Source organism: Bombyx mori, chromosome 21, assembly GCF_030269925.1.
Source record: "Bombyx mori chromosome 21, ASM3026992v2".
In the NCBI taxonomy this organism is placed as follows: domain Eukaryota; kingdom Metazoa; phylum Arthropoda; class Insecta; order Lepidoptera; family Bombycidae; genus Bombyx; species Bombyx mori.
In genome coordinates, this window is record NC_085127.1 from 15,297,343 (window position 1) to 15,309,742 (window position 12,400).

A 12,400-nucleotide genomic window follows, 5' to 3' on the forward strand; every position below is an offset into this window, starting at 1 on the left:
TCAGAAGCCCGACATGAGTCATCATCATGAAAGTAATAACTGTGACGTCAGCAATGCTGACGTCACACTTTTTAAAAACAATACGGAGGTTAATGTTCCGTCATATATAATATGTATGCGAGCTTATCGTGAAAATGTCGTAAGTGAGATCCAGGCATCTGTCAAATATCTTGTGTTTGTATGATGGCTACCCGCCGCGCCCAGTATTATGTTGTTCTAAACGTCACGCTTACTGAAATAACATTGGCTTGTTATTTAAAATCGTAGTGTTCAATAACTTTTGTCTGTATTGGTCGAAAGTACCAGACAATAACGACTAAATCAATGTACAGACGAGTCGAAACAATCCATATCTCAATGAAATTATCAGCTCAGTGACGAGCAGAAGGAGAGAGCGAGCGACCTAAGTAAGCTGCACGGTTTGCATATTATTACGTTCCACAAGCATGTTATGCTTTCATTAATTAACTACGTTTCCTGCAAGTAAGGTTCTCCTAAATCCACACCACAGTACTACAGTCCCTCGTAGCACTCGTAGCAGACGCTGACACACTGAATGAAGCTACGACGTAGCGCATGCTCTACGACTGGAGCATCCATGTGTATTAATATCACATGTACGAGTACGTACATCTATCAATACCTATTCATTTATTACCACAGTGATCTCAAGGATAAAGACTAGTGAAGAATTCTTGTAGACTGTATCTACAGCCAAAATTTATACTAACTGTATTTATTTAACTGAACTGTCAGGTAATTATTTACATACATATACATATACCTAGTCGGGTCATAAGTATTGTCACACAGTAAAAACTTTTCTTTTAGAATGCTGGCCACAAAAAAGTTTATTGAATTCGAATTTCGAATTGTTCATGAAAATAAAAATGTATACTTTTAGAATTTTACTCATTTTTAAATATGGAGTGGACGCTTAAATAAGACCGTGTTGCAGTTATTGCGTTGCATCGTTGCGGTTACGCGCCAATTCAAATTTTTAACATACTGAAAAATTTGAATATAACCAAAAGATTCGTTTATCGTACGATACAATGAAGACTCTAGTGTAGATGACAGGTCAAGAAGTGGTCGCCCTCGATCTGTTAGGACTCCAGCAGTGATAAAAGCTGTGAAGGCGCGAATTCAAAGAAATCCCAAACGTAAGCAGAAACTGTTGGCCCTTCAGATGGGGTGAAGCAGAACCACGGTGAAAAGGGTGTTAAATGAAGACTTAGAGCTTCGGGCATATCGAAGAAAAACAGGACATCGTTTGAATGCTCGTCTAATGGACCTGAGACTGAAAAGATGACGCGCTTTGTTGAAGTGGTACGCGGGAAAAAAATATCGGGAAATTCTTTTTTCGGATGAAAAAATTTTTACCGTAGAAAAGAGCTACAACAAACAAAATGATAAGGTGTACGCACACAGTAGTGAAGAAGCAAGCAACCGTATTCCGCGTGTCCAACGAGGTCATTTTCCATCCTCGTTCATGGTATGGTTGGGAGTTTCTTATTGGGGCTTAACAGAGGTACATTTTTGTGAGAAAGGTGTAAAAACGAATGCAGTTGTGTATCAAAATACAGTCCTGACGAACCTTGTGGAACCTGTTTCTCATACCATGTTCAATAACAGGCACTGGGTATTCCAACAAGATTCGGCGCCAGCTCATAGAGCGAAGAGCATACAAGACTGGCTGGCGGTGCGTGAAATCGACTTCATCCGGCACGAAGACTAGCCCTCCTCCAGTCCAGATTTGAATCCGTTAGATTACAAGATATGGCAACACTTGGAGGAAAAGGCGTGCTCAAAGCCTCATCCCAATTTGGAGTCACTCAAGACATTCTTGATTAAGGCAGCCGCCGATATTGACATGGACCTCGTTCGTGCTGCGATAGACGACTGGCCGCGCAGATTGAAGGCCTGTATTCAAAATCGCGGAGGTCATTTTGAATAAACTTTAGTGTCATAAGAATCTATGTTTTGTTAAGTTTATTTTGGTATATGAATGGTCACATAATGAATAAACTTGTTTCAATTATTTTACATTAAACATATGACAGAATTTATGACCTGACTAGGTATACTTGCATGTAATCACAAACAGTCTTCACAATTGAACAAAAGCAAACTCTAGATCAAATTAGAGTCACAAAATTGAAAAGTATTCGTATTTAATGAATTCGTGTACCTCGCGTGCGTGTAGGTATGAGCGCGTGCGTGCGTGCGTGCATGCGTGCGTGCATGCTGTCACATGATCTGTGTCACCGACACGCGCCGCCACACACAGCCACGGAGTAGTATTCGACACCAGGCGGACTATGAGCACGTCTGTTCAATAATAATTATCTACTATTATAAGTATACTACTTGCAGTGACATCATGTCTTTCTGTTCGTTGAAACACCACTCATTGCTCAGTCATGTGTTCGTCCTGAGTCGCCATCACTTGTTTTACTGAATTATTTATTAAACTGGACCACGAAGTTCAGGAACTAGACCGAACAATGTCCATTTCAAGCTGACATAGAATCGTCGTTAAATTGTTCGTAAGCGGAGATCCCTACAAAGTAGATGCCTCAGCGTCCCGTAAAATGAACTCGCGTTAGTATTAAGAAATTCGCAGATACGGGCCAAGATATAGTGGACGTATTGTTGGAGGCAGACGTCAGACCCTCGATAAGTAGAGAGCCGACGGCGGCACGATCAAAGAACACTAGCGAACTGCGAACTGCGGACTGCGGTGTATTGATTTACTTGTTATTGCTTTTATGAGTTTCTTCATTAACAAGTATTTTGTGTACTTTCTCTAGGTTCCCTTTCTTCAATAGTTGTATGCTAGCCCCCTGAGTCATGGCCGTGCTCTATTGTGGTAGGTTTCAAAAACATACAATCATTTCTTGGTTCCCTTTTACTATGATGGATTTGTTTTGTTTGTTTTTGTTTGCTTAAATTTAAAGTTTATTGCCGCAGTAGCTTCGACTCTGTGTTGGTCTGTCACTCTATCCGTCAGACAGATAGACAGTCAGACAGATCAGTAATAAATATGAATAGATCTACGGACTTTCACATAAAATTACAAACAACAATGACAACTTTTAAAAACTAATTGTTTTCACAAATTCAAACTTGAAGTTGTCGTGGCGTAGAGGATAAAACGTCCTAACGACATTGTTACATTGACGTTGTAGATGTCTATGGGATCCGATAACTACTTAACACCGTGGGTGGGCCGTGAACTAAATTCAGAATATAAAATTGTACAAGTACAGTAGTAGAAGTCGCGTAACATACAGAACCTTTAAACATATTGTGAGATGCGTGTAGTTGATAGCCAAGCGTCTATAGTCCGTTACCTCTCAGGGTGAGCTTTACTCCGGAGCGAGCCAGCTGGCGCCCTCCCTGTGCCGTGGTGAGCACTCGCCGCCACTTACACTGCTCGTCGCTGTCCACTCTCAGTCGTGTATAAAAGACATTAACCATATTATTCTATAAATTGCATCAAGTGAATGTAACGGTGACGAACTGTGGATAAGCTTAGCTCCGGTGAGGAGTCGTCCAGCTGACGAGAACAGAAACAACATTTCGTTTCGTTGATTGTGTCATTACAGCCGCTACACAGTACAGAGAGATCCAAACTACCTAAATAATATACATACATATGAACATTCAGGCTGCAAACGATCTGTTAGTTCGTGACTCTATATGGAGTCAAATGTAAATAGCTGCTGTGTGTTTGCCACCAGTCCGCAGACAGGAACAGTCCCGGGACACGACGAGACCGGATCTGTGCTTTGTAAAGCAAACAGCTTTGTACAATCGTTATATTTGTTTGTGCTGTGCACTCGTAGACGGATCACTCGTTGGACTAAACAATTACTTATTGTTGCACAATTGCACGGTGCGCTAAATGTGGCCGTGTGCTAACACACACTCACACAGAGCGGAGTGTATTGGATATTAATTGTGTGCCGCGGACACTGTCACACAAATCAAGGTTGCGTTCCAGAGCACATTATAGTACGAACGATCAGTATCGCCTACGTTACATGAAGAAATACTTTGATTTTATTTTATTAATCTCTCTAATATTTAAGACGAAGTTCTGTTTATCTCCGACAATGTACCGTGACGATATTACACGCGTGGCTAACGCTGGCCAAATCTTCAGAGAAAAGAGATGAAGCTGCAAGCAGAAAACTTATATAGTATAGTATGTATAGTATGTATAGCTTTATACTGATATAATAATTGCTTATTTATTTCATAGATTCGTAAACGGGCTTTCGATAGTTCTGGCGCTAAGTGGTCTAACATCATGTGTGATCTAAGCCCCAGTTGCCTTATTGCAATATAATATAGATAAATTATTATAATCCATTTACAATAACATAGACTAGAAATAAATAATACTGTCTTTCGTTCTCAGAAAGATCTTCCTTGCACTTTTATCATAACTTCAATCTTAATATTGAAGCAAATGATATTAAAACCGTTGGAGGTGATTAATTTGCATATTTATTGGTGTGCGGAGTGCGCCCGCATTACTTGACAACATCGTGCCGATTGATATTAACTGACTAAGTACTGACGTACTTGAATAAGTGCCTCGCGGAGGGGAAGTGGGGGCAGCAGCGGGGAATGAGTTATATATTATAATGCAACAAATTATACTAATACAAATTATAAAATTCTTACAAACCTAAAACAAGACTCTTAGATTTAAATGTTATACCACAGAACTAAGGTTACCGTATCCATAAATCCATATATTCTATTCAAGTTTGTACTTACCAAGTGTATACAAAGATAAGCATTTAGAGCACACCGACCATTTTAGAGTAAAGACAATTAGTACGAGAAATTAAGAGTTGACATACCGTTCATCCGCATGCGACGCCGCGCGCCGAGCTTGTGCATAACCTATAAATAATTGCAAACCAATCCACATAAGAAACAGCTACCATACCAAATATGCTCCATATCTCTTCACAAAAATTCACTTTCGGAGAAATAAACAGAACAAATAGCCGATTACTCTATAAAAATAATAGTTGTCGGTCCTCGGCTGGCTGCGAGCCAACTCGAACGAACCGCGCTGCCTTACTCGTTCCCCAAACGACAATACCGTACTGACAAATTATTAAAACTATTGAAATTACATGTATCAGCAGAATATCAAACAGAAAGACTGGGAAGAGAAAACAAAAATGCATTCCATATCCGAACGCTGACGCTTTTCAAATATTCATAATGACGCCTGCGCTGGGTCGTGCATTGTGAGACGCGTTGCTTTAATTACTGAAGATGACAATAGACTTCTGACCTAAGTAATCCCAATTCTACGACTCGTTTGGAACCTCTAAATTTATTGAAAACTTCAATTCCTATTATTTATACCGTACGTTCCATGAGGAGTGCTTTAAAGGATCTTGGTTTTTTTTTTTATTCCGTAGATGGGTGGACAAGCTCACAGCCCACCTGGAGTTATATGGTTACCGGAAGACATAGACATCTATAACGTAAATACCGCCAGCCACCTTGAGATATGAGTTCTAAGGTCTCTGTATAATTACAACGCCTGCTCCACCCTTCAAACCGAAACTCGTCACTACTTCATGGCTGAAATAGGAAGGGTGGTGGCACCTACCCTTGTGGACTCACAAGAGGTCATTTCACGAGTAAAGATAGTGTCTACAAACAGGCCTGTGACTGTGGGCTTTCATACATAAGGCAGACCAAGAGATAGATTTCGGTAAGAGCTCAGGTGCACATTGCGGACGTGAAGATAACCAGTACACAAACCCGCAGCTTGTCAACATGCGCGCACCGTCATACCAGTCTCTGACATTTGACAAACCCCAACTAGTCACTAGACAAGCTATTTCCATCTTATGACGAGTGCGTAGGACCATTGAAATTAATAAAGCACCCAAATTAACTGCCAGACCTCAAGGTACTGTTAATTCTTTTTTTATGTGAAGAAACTCAAATGTCAAGAAATCCTTTATAGAAAATTTGACGGTAGTCTGCGTAATATTGAAATGTTGACATCAGATGGCAGCGCGCATCCGCGACCACGCAAACTGTACATTATTCGATACTTCGGAAATAATACGATTAAAGTAATGAACGGGGCATGCGCGCTCTCGTGTTATTATAACAATTATGAGATACAACACGAACATCAGAGTCAATTAATATGAATGGTCCGGCAAGGCTTTGGGATTCAATTACAAGTCGGCGCGTGAAGGTCTCGCACAATGAACGCCTTCATTTATATCTGTCGCCCAGCATTGAACGCGCACAGTTCATTAACTGCAGGCGCCGGATTAATGAGAAATAACTTATTCATTACAGATAACGAGATATTAACGATACTAGTGGTCGTCGACCGAAGAAATACGTAGCACCTACAGAGGCGGGTCGCGTCCTCATCCGTTAATTAATTAGATACGGATCTGCGGCCGTTCCCTCCACCCCAGCCCCCACTCGCCCGGGCCCTATGTATAGAGCCGCGAGGGAGCAGCGAGTTGGCCTAACATAAATCTCGTTTTTATTAGAGCCCGACTCCGGAAATCGAAAATGGAAATGAAGGTAACCGATCACCGGACACATGCTGCGGATACTCCCTCGGGCGAACTCTACGATATACTCACTACGTCGTAGCCGCTACGCCGTAGTCGCTACGGCGTAACTGCTTCAAGCTATTTATTCCTTGCCTTCGGTTGAAGTTGTGAACACACATTTTATATTTATGATGTTTCACTTTAAAGTTTTGTTTAAAATTAATTTAGTATTAGGTCATCAATCTAGTTATTGCTGGAAACTATTTAATTTTGACATGAATACAAATAACACAACATGACGTGCTGAAAGTAAATGAGGAAAAAAGAAATTCAATCAATTTAATCTAAGACTGTTCGTATTTGTAAATTCAAATATTAATAACTGTATCTATCGATCTTGTTAGATTCGTTTCGTTTTATACGAAATGCCGAACTAAGTACTTGATGTTAAACATTAAGTATCAAGCCTCTATGGCACGGGAGAAGTAACGAAAATTTATGATACAAAAAGCTATCAAAATTTCTGTTCCACCTGAGTAGAGAGGACCACACTCAACACGGATAATTAACTCATAGAAGAACTAGCAGGAAAACGATAAAAAGGGTAGTCACACTCATCCTCAGAACGAAGATGCAATCTACCCGAATGTCTCCTGAACCAAAAATATTGTTATCTCCCTTGCTCGACCGTTCATTCGTCTTCTCCCCCGGCAACTCCTGCGGCTTATCAAACAACTGATACTTTATGTACACGAGAGATATTAAATGCGCCGCAGAGAGAAGTAATCCCTCTTTACGACTCAGCTATTCATATTTTTTACGCACTAAATCTCACGTAAATTTCTTTGAATATCGCGCGGTGCTCTGACTCGACCTCACAGATCCTTCACCTCATTTGTTTTATTTTATTTCCACGATTCACTTTGAGTTGTTATGCTCAATGAATTACAACCACGATACATCATCATCACTTCGTGTTGACGATCTAACGCAAGATAACGTTAACCAAGATACACACAGTCATATCAACATGAGCTCACATTAAGCTGTAAAATGTATATTTAGAAGTCGTCGTCGGCTACAGGATAACAAGGCCGATGTACTCGTATATTATTATATCGTATATTCCCTATACTCTGAGAACTAGAAACCGATATACGTTTGAATCTATACACATACAGTTAATAACCCAAACAAAGAGCAAACAAACCTAATCATCACATGAGTATTTGCCCCATTTAAGGACCAAACGGGCCAGCAATCAGGAGCACTAATTACTGCACTACCAAGCCAATCGTCTGTCAGTCCGTCTGACTTACACGACGAAGTAATAGCATCACTAATTTAATAAAAACGAAACATGCTTAAATTACATGTTGCGTACTTACAAGTGGTAGACCGTCTTGGGAGTCAGCGCGAGTAGGTACCACCGCCAACTGCTTTTGCCTAGATTGGAATGTATTCCTGTTTGAAGGACTCTCCCGTCACACAACCGTTGTACTATAACATACGGTATGCTAAACTTATACCTCAGGCCTCAAGGTACATGGCCGCATTCATGTTGTGTTATCATAGGCTCCGTAACCACTTAACAACTTTGTGTGGCTCAGGGGCTCGACCAACTATTGTTGAAGTCTTCATATACCGGCTCTACTATATCGCTCAACAAACCAGAACGCATGACTACTCAACAGGATAGACTCCCTGCAGCTACTAGTTATCAGTCAAAACCAATTTGAGAATTCAATTTTCGCTAATAATTATGAAATTGGCAAAAAGCGTCTAGCGCAGGCCTGTGAAATATCATTTGTTTCTTTTCACTTAAAGTCCTGTTCTCACTACTATTCTCGTCCTTGTAGTAAATATTATCTGTTTCCCGGCTGTTACCTGGCTGTGTTTCTTCTCTGTGGGCAAGCTAAGTGACATTCCAGCCTAAGGAGGTTGGAATGTCACTTAGTTGAGTGACGCAGCACAGTTGATTACTCACTTTGTAACAAACGCCCGCTCCACGCAGACAATGTAATAGCATTCCACGATTACAATCATAATAACCGGTTCAATCCCTGAATACTACTGCAGCACCACATCTGCCTTTGGTCAGAGAGCTCACAGAACCTAGATATGATTATGTGGTACCGACACCGCCGTTCGGGGACTAGTACCACCGCTCTGCTCAAATCAGTTGTGAGTTGTTGTGAGGCGCTTTGAGGCGGCGTCAGAACTATCTCGTACTATAAATAAACGTTCAACGCAATGTAATCCGCGACTTCGAGTCCTACTATGATCTATATTATTTTTAATTCGTATAGATAATAGTAGTGTGTTGTTTGGTTGTTGCAGTGTTGTCGTGTGGCGAGGCCGGCGGCGGCGGGCGGCTCGTGAAGCGCTACGTGGGGCTCTACACGGGACCCTACTTCGACCCCTCGGCGCCCAACAACATAACCACGCAGCTCGGCACGCACGCCTATCTGCCCTGCAAGGTACCACTCGCTTACTTCACCGACACTCATCGGCAGCTGACATACCGCGGCGTCGGGAGGCCGGCCCGTATATAGTCGTCGGCCTACAAAGACAATTAAAAAAACCTTACCGCGTTGAACAAGCAATTGTTTGAGGAAGTGGCAGTACCCTCGCTGAGTTAATATGAAGAATATGTGGGACTCTACAAACTATTATTCGTTCAAACACCTAGCCTTTTTTTTTCAAATGAGCAATTTAATAAGAAAAAGTCGACTCATCAATAACGCGTTGAGACACCTTGTATTATTTATTATTGAATCTCTCGATATCGACTAAAATATTAACATCACTAGTCCACTTCGCTTCAAGGCGGTCGTAGTACTGATGTCACTGTAACACGGCGGCAGCGCTCCTAGAGCAGAGTCAGCCACGGCGGAGGAACCGTCACATCACGTGCTCTGCTTCAAAGTAGACACACTTGTCACTCCAAGCTCGATCAGTAACACAACACCCCCCAACACGCACAGTGCGCGCACGACGTAATGAGTAATGTGGCGAGGCGCTGGTCGCAGGTCCGTCAGCTGAGCAACAAGTCGGTGTCGTGGATCCGGCGCCGGGACGCACACATCCTCACCGTGGACCGGTTCACGTTCATCGCCGACGAGCGCTTCCAAGCCTTCCTGGTCGAGGCGACCGACACCTGGACCTTGCAGGTCAGTCACCGCCCCACCGTCGCCCTACCGCCGCCCTACCATCGCTCTGTACTGCATTCCAACGCAAGTCGCGGTACCCTATCGGTAGAATGACTATACTTATATAGTACTTGAGTACGATTCCTTAATGAACGTCCGATGCCCTGTTAAATATGTACTTTAATGTTCATGAGTGTTTCGTGGGTTACTTTGGAATAAAACGTCGAATAATCGTTCGAGAGGTTTAATGATTATGATTAACTTTAAAACAAACACTTTAAATCAATCTTACTATAAGCGCACGCGCACACACAAGGCGCAACAACAATAATACTTATAATACAAAAAATGGAGAACGTTTCAGCGCGTCGGCGTCAGTCCATCATGCGCAAGCGCAGTGGCGGCTTGCGATGGCGGCGCGGTCGCGGACCAATCACGGCCGGTTGAGGCGCGTTCCGAGGAACGCGCTGATGGGAATTAAGGGTGCGTTCGGAAATGTCCCGTCGCGTTATAGGCTCCCCCTCCAAGTTGGTAGCACGTCCCGGGTCCAACTTGGTATCTGACGGTTTAATACGCGGCCTACCCCTACCTTTCTTTGGAACAATGGGTGTGGTATCAGACGTTTGAGTAAAGGGGGTCAAGTCCGAACTGTGGTATTTTCCTATGACAGTGTCGTCGTCAGTCAAATTAGCGAGTATAAAGGTAGTGGGAGTTATAACACGTTTAACGCGATATGGGCCATCTCGTTTTGGCATGAATTTGCTGGTAGTTCCTTTCGAGGCATTGCTCAGTGCGTGGGTTTTGACCAAGACCAAATCATTTTCTTTATAAGGAGGCATAGGACGGCGTGCAGTATCACCTATCTCCTTACGCTGATCTTGCTTCTTCTCAACACGATCACGAATATCCTGTAGGGTACGTATGAAGGAGCGCAAATATGGAGTGGCCGAAGGAACGAAGTTCTCTTTATCTAATATTGCACGTAAATCATGGTGCATCTCATAAGGTGTGCGAAGCTCGCGTGCGAACGTTAAAAAGGCTGGAGTCTTCCCAGTGGTGGAACAGACGGCGCTGTTCATAGCGAACCGAACATGGGCAAGATATTTAGGCCAGTTCCGGTGCTCGGTTTTTACTAATAAAGACAGTTGTACTTTGAGATCCCGATTCTTGCGCTCGACGGGATTAGCCTCAGGGTGGTAAACTGGGATGAGCTCTTGTTTAATACCTAAAATAAACATTGAAAGTTGCATCACTGAGGATATGAATTGAGTCCCGTTGTCGGACACAACTCGGCGTGGCAATCCATATCTGAGGAAGTATTCCTCTATAAGAAGCTTGGCGCAATTTTCTGCTGTGGCCTCCACAAGCGAGAACAGCTCCACCCACCTGGTAGCTACGTCTTCAACAATAAGGACCCAACGTTGTCCTTGATCTCCTTCAGGCAGGGGGCCGAAAAGATCCATCGCCAGGACTTCAGATCTTTGTTGGAGGACGGGTGTCTGGAGGAGACCAGCTGGTTTCTGGTTTGCGGCTTTATACCTGAGACAGTCCACACAGTTCTTTAGGTACTCTGTGACGTAACGACGCATTCCGGGAAAAAAGAAGTGCTCACGGATGCGTTGTAGAGTCCGCTCAATACCCTGGTGGCCTGCAGTTGGCGAATCGTGAAACGACTTTAAAATTTCTTTCCTTTTTGAAATTGGCACTACCATCTGCGCTTCTTCAGAGTCGTTATCTGGATCATAACGGTATAGCACGCCCTGCTGCAGTACATATCCACGTTCCAGCCACCGAGTAGAGGTAAGTTCGTCTACGCTTTCTAGGTCTTGTATAATTTTAGCCACTTCTGGATCTTCAAGCTGCTCGGCTCGTAGCTGGCTCGGCAGTGCTTGAGGGTAGTCGACGGTCACGGAGCACACTTCGCAATCGTTGGTACCGTCACAGGTAGGTCGACTCAAAGTATCAGCCAAGGTATTAACTTTACCTGGAGAGTATTCTATCTTGAGATCAAACGCCTGGAGTTTTAGTGCCCATCGGATGAGACGACCACTTGGGGACTTGAGTGTAAGCAACCACTTAAGTGGCTGGTGGTCACTTTTGACTATGCATAGATGGCCATCAATGTATCCCCTGAACTTTTCCACTGCCCAGACGACTGCGAGCGCTTCCCGCTCGGTGGTAGAGTAATTCCTCTCGGCTGACGTCAGAAGTCTGCTGGCGTATTCGATTGGTTTTTCATTGTTATTGTTACCTTGTAACAGTGCAGCCCCTATAGCATAATTGCTGGCGTCGGTGCGCAGCAAGAAGGGCTGAGTGTAGTCGGCCTGTATCAAAATAGGAGCGCTAGTAAGCTTACTCTTTAGCAGGTCGAAGGCGCGTTGTTGTGCTTCACCCCAGGTCCACGCTTCGTTTTTGCGGGTAAGTTTCGTCAGAGGTTCAGCAATACGCGAGAAGTCAGGAATGAATTTCCTAAACCAGGAACAGGTCTGTAAAAATGATTTCAAATGTTTGAGATTGTGCGGTTCCTTCATTTTCAGGACGGCGTCGACTTTGGTGCTATCCGGCTTGATTCCTTTGGGTGTGATCACATGGCCTAAGTATGTTACCTCTTGGCGAGCAAAGTGACATTTGGCGCGGTTCGCGTGGAGTCCAAAGTGACGCAGTCTGTCAAACACCTTG

General features: G+C 43.2%; 1 protein-coding gene across 1 annotated transcript in view; it reads left to right on the forward strand.

Annotated features, from left to right (window-relative positions):
* The window catches only part of LOC101745031 (lachesin), a 161,004-nt gene that overhangs the window by 140,000 nt on the left and 8,604 nt on the right, over nt 1-12,400 (forward strand). The window contains exons 3-4 of the mRNA XM_012689479.4: nt 8,910-9,049; nt 9,602-9,742. Of these exons, the coding sequence (XP_012544933.1) occupies nt 8,910-9,049; nt 9,602-9,742 (281 nt within the window). The remainder of the gene's footprint in view (nt 1-8,909; nt 9,050-9,601; nt 9,743-12,400) is intronic.